Source organism: Vombatus ursinus, unplaced genomic scaffold, assembly GCF_900497805.2.
Source record: "Vombatus ursinus unplaced genomic scaffold, bare-nosed wombat genome assembly UNPS02015175.1, whole genome shotgun sequence".
NCBI classification, from domain to species: Eukaryota; Metazoa; Chordata; class Mammalia; order Diprotodontia; family Vombatidae; genus Vombatus; species Vombatus ursinus.
In genome coordinates, this window is record NW_020954953.1 from 2,250,260 (window position 1) to 2,263,678 (window position 13,419).

Below are 13,419 nucleotides of genomic sequence, written 5' to 3' on the forward strand. Positions count from 1 at the left end.
ATCTAGTAACAGGATAACTGTAAGACCACATATTATTTGCAACTGCCCACTTCTGTTATCACCATGCAAACAGATTTGAGGAATTATACTCTTTGAATTTTGAACTCAGAACTTTAACTATGCCATAGTCAAGTATGTTTCACAGTAGGTAGATACATGGAAGGCCTGGTCATCTCACTATAAATCCATATTACCCAGCTGTGATGGGACCAATATCTACCAAGGTCACCCTCACCCCCAACATGGGTTAGGAAAAGATGACAAAGCCAGGATCTAGGTGGGGCAAGGCTCAACCTGTACCTCACCTGATGCAGCTTCCTAGTGGCCTCTGGTTGTACTGACATGACTGCCTGGTCATTTATAATTATTAAAGGTTCCATCAACATGGGTTGGAGCCACTGCCTAGATGGATAGTTGAAGGCCACCAGTCATCTCACCTTGCTGACCAGACAGATTTCCATGTAGAGAAGAGGGAGAGCCTCAGTCTACAGAAGCTGTGTTACTGTATCCTTATTGCACATCTTTGTTAAATAACCCTCCTTTTGTTAACTGTTTCATGACCTATGAATCGGTGCCTCATTTGGTCCCTATGTTGAATTCCTCACAACAGCGTGCTGACCTACCCCCTAACACAAACCTAAACTGGCAATCCTCTTCTTATTTTCTGATCGACTATCATGCATCGGTCTCTTTTAAAGCAATGTCACCTTCATACCTCTCTTTCAGGAGATCAGTTTGCCTCCTACTTTACTTAGCTCTGTTCTCTCCCCATTCCACACCCCTATAATTACTCATCCTGGCCTTGGCTCCAAACTCTCAGGAAGGGTTGGTCCTTCACTTTGCCAAACAGCTTCTGTCTTCCACTTTTATCTCCAGGAGCTTGCCCCATCAATCACTACCTGTCTAATCATTCTCAATCTCACTTTACCTATAAGCACCTAAAACTCACTGCCCAGATCTCCCTATTCTTTAAAAATAGAGATTTAAAAAAAACCCTTAGCCTGGCTGGCCCTGCAATCCTCTCAAACTATAAACTTGTATCCTCTCTCCCTTTGACTCCTAAGTTTCTTTAAAAAAAGAAAAATCCATCTACACTCATCTCTTACTACTACTCCTACTTCTTCACCTTCCACTCCTTTAACTCCCTAGAATCTGACTTCAGAACATACCACTCTACTGAACACAGCTCTCTGCAAAATAACCATTGATTTCTTAACTTCTAAGTCAAGTGTCTTTTTCTTTCTCAACTACTCTGACTTCTCTGCAATTCTAGATACTATCATCTCTTCTCCTCCTCCCTACTCTCTCTTTTCACTATCTGTGAAACTGTTTCCTCCTGATTCTTTTCCTATTGGAGTGTTCCTTTTCAGTATCCTTTGTGGGATTATCTGTCTTCTCTTTAGGGGAGATGTCCACCAAAGCCATCCAGAGACCCATCTTCTCTTCTATGCTTGCTCCTTGGTTGAGTTCATAAGCTCCACCTGAATCCAATACTCATTTCTCTCTTCCTGTCTCCCTTACATTTTCTCTATCTCTCTTACATTTTTTCTCCCTTAACTCCTCCCATACACACACCCCAACCTACCCCTACTAAAGCCCATCTAACTTTTCTTTATTTGTATAAAGTCATCTTCCCTTTCACCATGGTTTTCAGCCTCAGAGTGATCCTTGACTCTTTCCTTCATATCTCATATTGATTGTCAAGTCTTATCAATTCTACTTCCCATTACATATCTCATTTTTGACTCCTCTCTACTCACAAAGCCAATACCTTGGTTTGGGTCTTCAGAATCTCCTTTGTCTATATTAGTATTATATTACTATTATTAGTATTATGTTGTTGTTCAGTCATGTCCGACTACTCATGACCTCATTTGGGGTTTTCGTGGCAAAGATATTGGAGTGATTTGCCATTTTCTTCTCCAGCTCATTTTACAGATGAGGAACTGAGGCAAACAGGGTTAAGTGACTTGCCCAGGGTCACACTGCCAGTAAGTATCTAAGGCCAGATTTGGACTCACAAAATTGAGTCTTCCTGATCCAAGCCAAGCATTCTAAGTACTGTTCCTCCTACCTAGCTGCCCCATTAGTGTTACAGTTGTGCCTAAACTAATACCCTTGCTTCTAATCTCTACCCTTTTCCATATGCCCTCTATACATCTGACAAAATAAGGCACAAGGCTATCCATGTCCTTTGTCTGCTAAAAATCTTTCAATGCCTATTGACTCTATAATAAAATACAAACTTGTCAGACTGGCTTAAAACTCTCTAAAAGCCAACTCCAATATACCTTTCTAGACTTATTACACACTACCCACTATACCCCTACTCCACGTACTATATTCCAGATAGAGTGAACAACTCCCAGGTACTCCCCCAAACTCAAATTTCCTCTTCTGCCTCTGCATTTATTTGCATAGGATAAATTCCCCATGCCTAGAATAATCTACCTCCTCATCTGTGCTGCTAAAAGAAACAACAAAAAACCCTTATGTTGAAAGCTTAGCTCACCTGCCATATCCTCTATAAGGCTTCTTCTGATCTTCCCAATTTTTTCAGTTTATTCTCCCTGCTCATATTACTGTTTATTTATGACAATGGGTGCATACTGTGTCTCCCTAATAGCAAGTAAGCTCCTTGAGGGCAAGGGCCATCTTGTTTTGGTCTTTGTACTCCCAGCACCTATCACAGTCCTTTGCTTAGGACAAGCTTTTCTTAGTAATTAAGTTGATCTACAAAAATCTACCTATTACAGTGTGAGGAATTTCAAAGTACAAGCTGGTAAATTACAAGGGTTCCACAGTTCAACAAATAAGATTAAGTCTGTCTTTATCAATTCTAATATGTTTCATCCCCAGACTGACCAGCTACCTCTGAACCCAAGTGCTAAGGAAACCTTCCTAGGTGGCCTTCCAGCACAACATCTAGTACTAAATAAAAACTGCTTTTTTAAGTCAAACCCGAGTTTGAGATTGTATCCCCCTGGATTCTGTCCCAACAACCCTTAATTAAGGCCATTTTTGTAGATCTTCCCTGGCTAGATCACAAGAGATTTCACCTTTCCTTTTTCTCCAGCCTTACTTGAGATTGATCAGATTTTTAAGGGATCCTTCTTAATCTCCCTTTCTAAAGTCTCTATAAACTATTTTACTCATGGCAACCCACTATAAAACTTCAGCTTTTCATTGGCCATCCAATTAGTTACTTGTTATCACCCTAAACATTTCCAAATTATAAAATTCACATCCATAAAACTTCTAAGTGCTTATGACAGCCATAAAATGACCCTTCTATATTACTTCAGTGTACTACAGAGGCAGACAAGACAAAATGGAGAGCTGGCCTCAGCACCAGGTAAGACCTGGGTCAAGTGGTGCCTCTGGCATATACTGTTTGTTTGACAAGGGGCAAGTTACTTAATCTCAGAAATGCTCTGAGGGACTCTCTTAAAACTTTAAGTTTCAGAGAAGAGGCTCATCTGTATTAGAGGAGCAAATTTCCTCATCTGGGAAGTCTCTATAGGAATGGAATCACAGATCCAAATTAATCGATCAACAAGCCTTTATGAAATGCCTACTACGTGCCAGCAAGTTCTTTGAGGAAACCGAAAAGAAAACATTCCCTATTCAAAAATAGTTTGTTTCTAATGGAAAAGACAACAAGTACATATAAATATACAGAAAGCATAAAGTGAATACAAATGAGAAACAAAGTAGTTTGGGAGAGAGGACACTAACAATTGGTTGGCTCAGGAAAGGCTTCATCCAAATGGTCAAGAGGACTCAATCAATCAACAAGTATTTGTTATTTATTATGTGGCAAGCACTGAATTAAGTGCTGGAGATATTACCACTACACCACCACCACCTGGAGATACTACTATCACTACTACTACTACTACTACTACTACTACCACCACCACCACTACTACTACCACCACCACCACCACTACTACTACCACCACCACCACCACCACCACTATTACTACTACTACTACTACTAATAATAATAATAATAATAACAATAGGTAATATTTATGTAGCATTTGCTATGTGCTGGGCACTATGCTAAGCACTTTACAATTATTATTTCGTTTGATCCTCACAACAATCCTAGGAGGTAGGGACTATTGTTACATTATTACATCCATTTTACAGATGGGGAAACAGACAAATAGAGGTTTTCCTGATTCCAGGCTTGGCGCTTTAGTACAAAGTACAAAGAATGAAACAATCTCTATTCACAATGTGTTTACATTCTAATGAGGAAGATAACAATTACAGATAAAAATACATACAACATAAATATAAACTGAATAAATGCAAATATATACAAAATGGTTAATTGTAAGGTGGTTGGGGGATAGAAGCCATTAGCATTTAGGTAGATCAAGAAAGGCATTCATGCAGAAAATGGTGGTTGGGTTATATATTTAAGGAAGAAAATGATTCTATGAGAAAGAGGAAAGGAGGGAGTAGATTCCAGGCGTGGGGGCCAGCCAGTACAAAGGCACGGGGGATGACAGATGGGGTTTGTGAATGATGAACAAAGAGGACAGCCAGCCAGGCTGGATCACAGAATGCTGGAAAGAGAGTGATCTACACCGTGGCAGTAAAGAAAAGTTGGATTCCAAGTACTTTGGGCTTTAAAAGCGAAACAGACACTTCTATTTGATCCTAGAGATAGTAGGGAGATACTGAAGTTGGCTAAATAGGAGAGTGATCTGCACTGCTTTGGCAGCAGTGTACAGAATGGATTGTTATGGGAGATTTGAGGCAGGGTGATGAACTAGGAAACTTGCAATAGTCTAGGCACAAAGCGATAAGGGCCTGAACTAAGGTGGCAGCTACAGGGACAAAGGGAAGGGGTCAGATACAAAAGAGGTTGTGCAAGGGAAAACAGAAAGGCATGGCAACTGACTGGGTATGTGAGGCATGAGAGAGCAAGGAGTCATGGATAAAGAGTGGTTTGAAGACTGGGAAAGGATAGAAAGTTGTGCCTTCAACACAACTGGGAAGGTGGAAGGTTGGGAGAGGACAGGAGATAATTACTTCAGCTTTGGACTTGTGGAGTCTGAAATGTTTCCAAGACATCCAATTTGAAATGTCCAATAGGCAACTGGGGAAATGGGACAAAGCTCAGGGGAGTGGTTGGGGCTGGAGACACACATATCTGTGAGTCATCTACATAAAGACGAGAGCTAAACCCTTGAGAGGCAATGTAGTTGCCAAGAGCCAGTCACAATCAGCTGGGGGGAGGGGTAGGAGGAGGGGGAATAAGAGAGAGGGAGGTAAAGGGAGAAGGAGAGAGGGGGAAGGTGGGGAAAGAGGGCCAGGGTGAAGGAGATGGGGAATGAAGGAAAGGGGGGGGAGAGAAAGAGAGAGCAAGAGAAGGAGGGAGAGAGGGAGGAAGAAGGGAGGGAAACGAGGAAGGGAAAGAGAGAAGGAGAAAGGAGAGGAAGAATGAAGGAAAGGGGGGAGGGAGGGGTAGAAAGAGAAAGCGAGAGGAAGGGAGAGGGAGAGAGAAGGACAGAAGGAGGGAGACAGAAAGGGGCGGGGAGGGAGAGGAATCTAGGACAGAACCTTGGCTTCCAACCATAGTTAGGAGTTGCTACATGGATAATAAGCCAACAAAGGAGATGGTGAAGGAGCAGTCAAGCAAGTAAGATATTCGCTGCAGAGAACAGTTATTCATCACCATGATTTCTGTGTGGTCACTCCCTCAACCCCATCAACAGACACAACAAATCTTCCATACACTAAAAGACCATCCATGAATTCCTGGTGGACAAAAACATTCATCACCTGGAAAAGCACCTTTGAATAATGAAGTGACTCTACAAATTTAGCTAAGCTGATCCTCAGTAGACCCACCTCCTCCAAGTCTTTCTGGTTAGCTGGCATAAGAATTCAGAGTTTCAAGTAGCATTAAATAAGACATATGAGTTGCAATTTACTGAGTCATGGGATGATAGGTTTTGGAGACAGAAGAGACCAAAGAGGTCTGCAAGTCTACCTGTCTTATTTTACAGATGAGGAAACTGAGGCCCAGAATAGGTTAAGTGACTTGCCTAGAGTTGCAAAGCTCATAATTATTTGGGACAGGATTCAAACCTAAGTCTTCCTGAGTCCCACCCATGTTCCACTCACATTTTCCTCTACACCATGTTGCCATTGATGTACCAAAAGAGCTAAAGGCCTCCCAACACAAAAGGGAGGAAATGCTATTTAAGTTAGGACTGAATTAAGAATATTAAAAAAAAAAAAAGATGAATGCCATAACAAGGCACTGCATCACAGATTAAAAATGGAACAATTATTCTTATAAAAGTCCAGTTTAATTTGAAACCAAAGACACCAAACAGTCTCGCAACCCCCTCACCCACCCACCCAAGCACTTTATTTCAACTACATCACATGAAGTTTCTGTCTAATGCATTAACTGGAACTCTGCTGCACAAAGCATTTCCAGAAATGGGTCTGAGGTCAAAACTTTGTCTACTAAGGAAATTAGGAGGAAATTGTAGGAGATAAAGCATAGCTTTGGGATCTGGCGTGTCTCCAGATTTGTTCACTCTATTCTAATATTTTAAGAGGTAGGGAAAAGGAGAAGAAAAAAGGAATGCCCTGAGGTAGCTGTCATATCCATTATTTCACTTAATGTACATACTATGCTCACAAGATTGCCCACTCCTCCTTTTCATTTCTTGGTGCATCAGACAAATAATATTCCAGGCTAATTTATCTGTCCTTCAGTTAACACCATAAATGAAAAAGGCAATGGAAATTTAAGAAATTTAAATTAAGATTTTAGCAGGTCACATTATAAGGTAGTTTTTCCAGTATGTATTTTTTTAATCCTTCCCATACCCCAGCTAAAAGTAAAATCCCTTCTTTGCAAATAATAGCATCAGATTTGAATGTGTGGGTAACTGGTAGAACTCGTATAGCATCCCCCCCTACCCAGGAGTGCAAACAATTTAAACATTCAGCCATACAACCAAGTCTGAGGTGAATGTTACAGTATAGGTGGAGAAAACAGACCCCATAATGAGCTCCGAAGGTCACAAAGTGAATCATTGGCAGTCAGGATTAAAATTCAAAGATTTTGACTCCCAGGCCAACACTCAGACCACTTGGCTACAGTGTCTCCCTTGTGGCAGCTCATTTATCAACTACAAATAAATTCCCCATTTTTTTTTTTTCTAAACAAGGGCAGTGCATTTCAGAGAGGAAGACAAAGCTCTGTCCATTTTAAGAATACAGACAATGTAGCAAGTGTTACATAATCAATGGAACTTAGAGCAGCAATGGCAAAATAATTGAGAGAGCATTCTTTCCCACTATTCTCCGTGATGTAATTCTATACACTTCTGGCTCTATTTCCTAGCGTTACAAACACAGTATGAATGCTCTCAAGTTTGTATGAACCCGGACTTTTAAAGAAATCACATCCATAACACAACACTGTCAAAGGCAACTTTGATCGCACACTCAACAGTACCATTTCTAAGTAAAATACTCCTACATATATTAATGTAATGGAATCTTTGATGTCACAAATATGAAGCATACGAGGAAATGCAGGAACATGCATAAAATGATGTTGGGCAAAGTCCGAAGAACCAGAGCTTCAGTTTGCATCAAATGAACATCAATTATTTTTCAAAATATCTGACTGTGAACTCCTAGAGGGCGAGGACTCTTTGGGCTTTTTTTTTTTTTTTTGCATTCTTGGCGGTCTAGGAGGGAAGCTAGGTGGCACAGTGGATAGAGAGAGGGCTAGACCTGGAGTCAAGAAGACCTGAGTTCAAATCTAGCCTCAAACTCTTACTAGCAGTGTGATCCTGGGTAAGTCATTTAAACTTCGCCTGCCTCAGTTTCTTCAACTGTAAAACGAAAATAATAATGGCACCTACCTCCCAAGGTTGCTGTGAGGATCAAATGAATTCATTAAGATATACAAAGCACTTACAGTGGAGTACCTGGAACATATTAGGAGCTTAATAAATGCTTGTTTCCTTTCCCAGTGTTTAGCATAGCGCCTGGCACATAGTAAATGTCTAAAAATGCTTGCTGACTTGTCTTTAAAGGAAGGAAAAACAGAGACAAAGGTGAAACTTCAAGCAGGCCAGGAGGGGCCAAAAACATTTTCTTTGCTTATTAATTCATTTGACTCTATCCTCTTAAAGTCTAAGGAGGTTTTTTTGGCATATTTATTTGATTGTGTTTTTGAAGCTAGTAATAAAAAAAATTTTTTTAACGCTCCCCCATAGATGTAGTTACAAATTTACAAGAACACAAATTCAGTTAGTTTTAATTCGCTAGTTTTAGAACTGGGCAAAATCAAGTAATATGCAGGTAAGGCTGATAATTCTTCATTTTCTACTACTTCAGTGATCAAGAGATGCAAAAACAAACCAAGTAACAAGAAATTATTATTAAGTGCTAATAATATTATTCTTTTTGTTGTTCAGTTGTTTTTCAGTTGTGTCTCACTCTTCACGTCCCCATCTGGGGTTTTCCTGGCAATGATACTGGAGTGGTCTGTCATTTCTTTCTCTAGATCATTTTTACAAATGAGGAAACTGAGGCAAACAGGGTTAAGTGACTCGTCCAAGGTCACACAGCAAGGAACTGTCTGAGGTAAGAACTGAACTCAGGTCTTCTTGACTCCAGGCTCAGCATCCTATCCACTGAGCCATCTAGCTACCCAAAATTATTGTTAAAGTTCTGCTGTCGAAAAACCTTTTTAAAAAGTAAATTGCTCTGACGTGTGTAGTGTTAGGCATTTTTAAATTTGCTATTTTGACCATTTTTGTGGATTATATAAAGGTTTTTTTTGTTGTTATTGTCTTAATTATCTTCAAAAAGCAGTGTGGAGGGGGCAGCTAGGTAGCACAGTGGATAGAGCACCGGCCCTGAAGTCAGGAGGACCTGAGTTCAAATTCGGCCTCAGACCAAACACCTGACACTTACTAGCTGTGTGATCCCGGCCAAGTCACTTAATCCCAATTGCCTAAAAAGGAAAAAAAGAAAAAAAGAAAAGCAGTGTGGCATAGTGACAACGGCTACTGCACTAACAAGGTACTCATCTTCTGGCTCCCAGCATTTTCTCTAACTGTCCTCAATGCTCACTTTCCTCTACTCTAACTACAGACTTCCCTAGCTTCAAGTCCCAACTAAAATCCCACCTTCTACAGGAAGCCTTCCCTAACTACTTTTAATTCCAGTGCCTTTCCTCTTTTAATTATTTCCTGCTGCTGCTGCTGTTTGTCCTTTGTTATTTATTTTTTTGGTGAGGATGGGGGGTTAAATGACTTGCCAGAGTGACACAGCTAGTGAGTGTTATGTGTCTGAGGCCGCATTGGAACTCAGGTCCTTCTGACTTCAGGGCTGGTGCTCTATTCACTGCGCCACCTAGCCGCCGCATCCTTTATTTTTGAAAAGGACCAAGACATCAGGGAGGTGATGCCTGAATTGCAAATGAACTGGATTTAAGTGAGGGAAGACTGTGCAAAGTCATCAGCCTCACTTTCTCTTCCAGAGCCATCTGGGCCCAGTGGCCAGATATGGATCTGGATGACTGGAGATGGCCCCGGATGCAGTGGGGGACCTTGGTCTTTTCAAGCTAAGGTCTTTTACAGGTCTCAGTTTGACTGAGGCAATACCTATTAAGGCCTAGTAAAATGAGGCTAAGAATGGTCTCTTAAAAAAATAGATCTGGGAAGACCCTCAGGGTTTGTGGGGGGAAAATATATTTGTTTGTGTGTTCTCTCCCCCAATAGACTGTAAGCCCCTTGCAGCAGGAGTTATTTTTGCCTCTTTTTGTATCCCAAGCTCTTAGCATAGTGCCTGGTACATAGTAGATGCATAATAAATGTTGGCTGATTGACTGAAGGCCAGCCATAGAGTCAATTAGACCTGAGATCAAGCATTACCTCTGACACATACTAGCTGTATAACCATGAGCAAATCATTTAACCTTGCTCCAGGTAACTAAGATTATAAATTGCAGATTAAGTAATAGTGGTGGTAATAACCCCAAACAAATGAAGTCAAAGGCTCAAGGACTCCCTCCAGGATTCCCCATCCTACATATTAAAAATGTGGTCACTTCAAAGAGCTGGGGTTTGGGACTCTTTATAGATCACTGGAGTTGAAGCCAGAAGATCAGGGCTCCAGTCTCAGCTCTGACTAATTACTACCTTGGTGACTGACACGAGGCAACTTACATATTTTTTGGCCCCAGTTTCTACATTTGTAAAATGGGGGGAAGGGTAATCTCCAAGGTCCCTTCCCAACAGGAAATTATAAAATATCAATTATTATTAAAATATCAATTATCTGCTATTCTATTAAACATCCAAGTAACTAACTGCAACAGAAATACCTACACAAAAATAAAGACCCCTTGCTACTACTGTTTTAAACCCAAGCTTGTATTTCCATTCAGGGTTACTTTTCTACTCTATGTTAGTCAAGAAAATATGAATTTAACACCAAAAAACAATTCATTTGCTGTGGACAGGGTACTGGGCCTGCAGTCTCAAAGACCTGGGTTCAAATCTGGTCTCAGACATTTACCAGCTATGTGACTTTAGGCAAGTCAATTAATCTCAGTTTCCCTCAACTGTAAAATAGATATAATAAGAGTGCCTACCTCCCCAGGTTGTTGTGAGGATAAATGAAATACTTGTAAAAAGCACTTAGCACAGTGCCTGGCACATAGCAGACACCATAAAAAATTCTTACTGCCTTCTCTCCTTTCCCCTTCTCCCTTTATAAACGGTTTTCTTGAAGTAAGGCAAGTTTCAAAGAGGGAAAAGATGGCAGATTTGGTTTTGAAAGGAAAAAAAAATTAGAATCCTAAGGTTTTTTTTTCATATATTTCTATTTGTAGATTTGTGTGTGTGTGTGTGTGTGTGTGTGTGTGTGTGTGTGTGTGTGTTTTAAACAATGTAACTAACCAAAGCACACAGAAGATCCACAGCCTCCAATACAAGTTCCTGGTGCCCAATTCGGGTGACACCCAGTTCCTCGAGATCCTGGTGGGAAATCTGCAAGAGCTGTTCACCATTTATTTTCTCCCGTTCAAATTTAGGGACATACTGCTGGAGGCAATCATCCAACCCTATCAAAAGAAACAGAGAATCATTAGAGTCTCTTCATTCATATTTCCATACTAATAAATCAAGCTAATGATCACTAATCACACCAACGACATTCTACATTTTTACTTGTTTGCTACACTCATTCTCCGGAATTTTCAAGAGCAGGTATTTGGAAGTTGGCTTTTTAAAACTGATTTTAAGAATTTCAAGAATTCTAAGCCCTGGAGGGCTGGGGCAGGATCATCTGAATCTTAGATATGGAGCAGGAAGGGACCTCAGAGATAATCTAAATAAATTCCCAATTCATCCTGCCAACTCCTGTTTTCTAGAAAATGAAGCTGGGGGTCAGGGAGATTAGGAGACCTGTCCAAGGACCTCTCGGTAGTCAATGGCAGAGGCAGCTAGATAGTGCCGTGGGAAAAGCACTGGACCCGAAGTCAGGAAGACGTGGGTTCTAATTCAGCTTCAGACACTCGCTAGTTGTGTTACTCTGGGCAAGTCACTTAGCCTGTTGCTTCAGTTCCTCAGATGTAAAATGGGAATAATAATAATAGCACCTACTTCCCAGGGTTGTTGTGGAGATCAAACAATATTTGTAAAGGATTTTACAAACCTACTTTACATAAGTTATCATTATTAGGAATAGCATTCGAATCCAAGGCCCCTGACCCTAGTCAGGACTCTTTCCCCCTCCCACAATCACATGCTAAATAAGATATCAATAGTAAGGAACAAGTCACCAAGCATTTATTAAATACCTACACTGTGATACAAAGAAAGGTAAGCGTCTCTATTCTCAAGGAACTCACAATCTAATGAAGGAGACAATAGGCAGTTATATACAAGCAAGATATATACCTCATAAATGGAAGATGGTCACAAAGAGAAGGCACCAGCTTTCAGAGAGATCAAGAAAGATTTGTAGAAGGTGGAATTTCTGCTAAGATTTGAAGAAAGCGAGGAAAGCTAAGAGGTAGAGATAAGAGATGGCGTATTCCAAGGGGGGGTGGGAGGGTGGGGGGGAGGGGCAGCCAGTGAAAAGGCATGGAGATTGGAGATGGCAGTGTCTCGTGGAAGGAATTGCAATGAGACAAACGCAAAGTATAAGCCTACAAAAGGCTTATGCGTATTCCCAGCACTAGCTACTTAAAAAGCAGCACTATTTAAGTTAATATTAATAGCTTAAGGGGAATTTTAACTCTAGCATAAGCCAGAATAGCACAGTGGATGGTGATCTGTCCTTGGGGTCAAAAGATCTGATTTTAAATCCTACTTGAGTCTCTCACTAGTGCTATGAATAGAAAAAGTCACTTAGCCTCCCAAACCCTCTTCTCGTGTTTGTGAAGAAAGTACTTTACATAGGGGCAGCTAGACGGTACAGTGGATAGAGCACCAGCCCTGAAGTCAGGAGGACCTGAGTTCAAATCCAGTCTCAGACTAAACACTTGACACTTACTAGCTGTGTGACCCTGGGCAAGTCACTTAACCCCAATTGCCTTTAAAAAAAAAGGGAAAGGAAAAAAAAGTACTTTACAAACTTTAAAGCAAGCACAATATTGCCAAGATATTAGGAGACACCCTGTTTTCCAGCTGTGCCCTGAGGTTGGCATAACAACAATCCTTTGCGTTCACCCTCTGGATGATCTCCCCCCTTTGGCAAAATCACATAATTATCATATTGCTTGGTGTTCTCTGAGTTCAGACAAGCACCAGACAAGTACCCATGCTCTGTTCATGAAGCCCTGCTATGAATCAAACGTTTTCCATTGTTGCTGATATCCCCCATTGTCAGGGCTATAGCTCAATGCATAGCCATTGGTACAAGTACTGAGACCTTCCTACACTGCCTCTGGCCTCCCCAGTAGGAGTGGGGTCCTGGCACCTGTGTATAATCCACCTCCTTGCTCACAAGCCATTTCCCTCACTTTGAAATTAAACTTCTGTTTGATTCCTGACTCTCCTGTCTCTAGTCTGCTCTGTTCAGCTCTGGCCACCTACAGGTTAGAGGTTGGTTCCGTCCAGCTGACAATATAAATATGATATGTGATTATTTGGCCTTCTTTCTTCAACTGAAAAATACGGGGTAGGGAGGTGGACTACATGATCTCTCAAATTATTTCTAGGTCTAACTCCTATAACAGTCCTTAAAGGAAAAAAAAAAAGCCCAAGGAACTGTCCATTTTCCTTGCTGTGCAAGAGTATTACAACTCATATATTTCTTACAACACATAACTTGACTAGGACAACTTAGAAATCTTTTTGCTAGATGAGACACATGTTTCAACAAATGTACTTGTTGAAATAA

At 40.8% G+C, this 13,419-nt stretch overlaps 1 protein-coding gene across 2 annotated transcripts in view; it reads right to left on the bottom strand.

The window, feature by feature from the left end:
• The window catches only part of LOC114031543 (connector enhancer of kinase suppressor of ras 3), a 113,445-nt gene that overhangs the window by 46,424 nt on the left and 53,602 nt on the right, over positions 1-13,419 (bottom strand). For both annotated transcript variants that reach the window (XM_027846684.1, XM_027846682.1), the window contains one exon: positions 10,971-11,134. In XM_027846684.1, the coding sequence (XP_027702485.1) occupies positions 10,971-11,134 (164 nt within the window). The remainder of the gene's footprint in view (positions 1-10,970; positions 11,135-13,419) is intronic.